Consider the following 2,637-nt stretch of genomic DNA (forward strand, 5'->3'; position numbering starts at 1 on the left):
AGTTGATACGGGGACAGAAAGAAAGAAAACGACTAGTGCAATGTGAGGTCCCGCTAGGAGAATTCACTCTTCCCTTTACTGCAGTACAGCCGGAGGGTGACAGAGGAACCTCTGTCAGGAAAGCAGCTCTGAAGTAATTTCATGAGCATTGTAGACTGTTGGGACCTTCGTGGTGCTAACACATTGGTTCGGCATGGCAAAGTTATAAAATAAATAAGTAAATATAGACAAGACAAGCCACTTCTGAGAAAACACTGGATGGTTCTCAAAAGACAAAGCCTAAGCTCTCACAATTTTGGATGGCATTGACGGGATTCTACATAACCTGTTTCTCAAGGCAGAAATTTGGGGAGCATTAATCATAGAAAAAACTAATTTACCTGATTTAGCTGTATAGACAGCAATTTATGTCAGGATTTTCCTGACAGCTGGGACTAAACCCCATTCCTCCCCAGCTCCTGCATAAGCTCCTGCACAAGCACTCGAGTAACCTCGACCACACCTTCTCCCAAGTAAAACAGAAAAGCCTTCAGCAACCACCACCATGTCCTGTCTGTAGAAGGCAACAGGAGCTATGGCTGCAAAAGCAGGAAAAATATTTTCTTCTTGATCAGCTATTGGAATGATTTATTTAAAAGATAAAAAGAGGCGGCCTTATCCCTCCGTCATGTTTTGTGCAAGGCCCTACACGCTGCGTGCGCTCTGAGGATACCTTCCTGGCCAGTGTCTGACAGTTGGATGGGGGGAGCAGCAACAAGGTGCTTGGGTGTGTCAAGCCCAGTCCCACACCTGGATGCCTTGATAACGCTACGAACACAGCACAGTTAGGCTTCAGGTACTTCCAGGACTGGGTTGTAGCTGAGCAGAGGTTAAGAGGATGTATATTTTAATTTTACGCCCACAGATGGACATCACCTCTGTTTTCACCTCCGTGGCCGCACGCCTATCCACAGACAGGAACACCCACATATCCTGAGGTTAACACGCGTGTTATAGCCCAGCACGTTTAGTGAACAAAGCACAGACGTAGCAGTGGGCATCTGAGTTCTGGTTTGGTGCATGATTTTCATACCGTAATCTTTCTATTCTGCAGAACAGGAATAGGAAGTCTAACCAGCATTGATAGTGTTTGCCACTGTGCGCGCGTGATTACAGTCCATCAGCTATCATGAACAAAAAGAACATCTGACTCTGGAGGAAGAGAACCACTGCAACTCCACTCAGTGCTCCAAGTCCTACCTGCGCTTCTGAAGGCATCCCCTGAACACTCAAAGACAGTAACTTGCTTCCCGTTCCAGAATACTACAGCATCCTAAATCAAACAGAAAAGAATATGTACACTCGGTTGCTTTTGGAACCACAGAGGAATTCACACAATACCCCACCTCCAGCTGCCGTTCGCTGGAGTCTCTGTGCATCGAGTTGGAGGCTTTGGTAACCCAACTCAGCACCCAGAGAGCTACTGAGCCACTCCACGACCCGACAACCCACTCCAGCACAGCACCATTGCTACTGTCATAACAACACCTCCATTCCACAGCAACCTGAGCATCACAGAAGGGTTATACTGAAGGCTTAGAAAGTTTGGTCTCCATACACCTGAACTAGGCAAATGACCAAGCAAATAAATGAACGACCCCAATTAACCTTAGTAGCGAAGACTCCGTTAACATTCGCATCAGCTCGAAGACTGTGTGTGGTTCCTGTGCTGAAGGTGGTCACATTAAACAGGTTGGGAGACACCTGTATGACGGCCACTTGCTGATGAAAATGAGAGGATATGGCCTGCTCACGGAGGATCACCACAGAGCTGATGGTGTTCACTGCCAGCAGGTTTTTTCGGGAGCCCCACTGCACACAATGGGAAGAGAAAAAACAACACAAAACAAAAACCACAACTCACAATCTGATCCAAGATCACAGCAATGTCCCAAGACATTGGGGTGACAAGGGGTAGGGCAGAATACACATTTCTATAAACAAATGATCTAAATACAACTATAGACAATGACTAGGAATTATTATGAGTTAAAACTTACCCAGCCTTACACTTGTTAGTCAGACTCCCTCAGCCTAAGGGAGGGGCTGTTTGTTAAATTAAAACCAGTTTTCTTTCCAAAGATATTGCTGCACCGCCTTACATTTACAACTGCAAGAGAGCACCCCATATTTAAAGGGCTTAATAATGCTGCGATCTGTAAAAGCAAGTCGCAGGCAGTTTCTTTTTGGATCACCATATGCTTTTCTGCAGTTCTAGTCGCCCTTTCAGTCAACGCATGTCAAATTCCCAGCAAATAGTGTGAAATCAGATGGATCAACAAAGGGGTCCAGCAGTGCACTTCTCCCCTTGAAGACAGAACTGCAGAACAGTTTGGGTGGGAAGGGACCTTCAGAGCTCCTCCAGTGCAACCCCCTGCAGGGAGCAGGGACATCTGCACCCAGGGCAGGGGGCTCAGAGCCCCAAGGGACAACCTGACCTGGGATGGGGCCAGGGGTGGGGCTGCTCCCACCTCTCGGGGCAGCCTGTGCCAGGGTCTCCCCACCCTCAGCATCAAACAGTTCCTCCTTCTCTCTGCTCTGACTCTCCCTCTGGCAGTGGAACCATCAGCCCTTGTCCTGTCCCCACAGCCCCTGCTG

At 47.9% G+C, this 2,637-nt stretch overlaps 1 protein-coding gene across 1 annotated transcript in view; it reads right to left on the bottom strand.

The window, feature by feature from the left end:
- The window catches only part of IFT140 (intraflagellar transport 140), a 77,867-nt gene that overhangs the window by 55,963 nt on the left and 19,267 nt on the right, over positions 1-2,637 (bottom strand). Inside the window, exons 9-10 of the mRNA XM_010136302.1 lie at positions 1,648-1,851; positions 1,240-1,312 (exon numbers count right to left, since the gene is read on the bottom strand). Coding sequence (XP_010134604.1) covers positions 1,240-1,312; positions 1,648-1,851 — 277 coding nt within the window. The remainder of the gene's footprint in view (positions 1-1,239; positions 1,313-1,647; positions 1,852-2,637) is intronic.

Source organism: Buceros rhinoceros, unplaced genomic scaffold (assembly GCF_000710305.1).
Source record: "Buceros rhinoceros silvestris isolate BGI_N320 unplaced genomic scaffold, ASM71030v1 scaffold6695, whole genome shotgun sequence".
NCBI lineage: Eukaryota > Metazoa > Chordata > Aves > Bucerotiformes > Bucerotidae > Buceros > Buceros rhinoceros.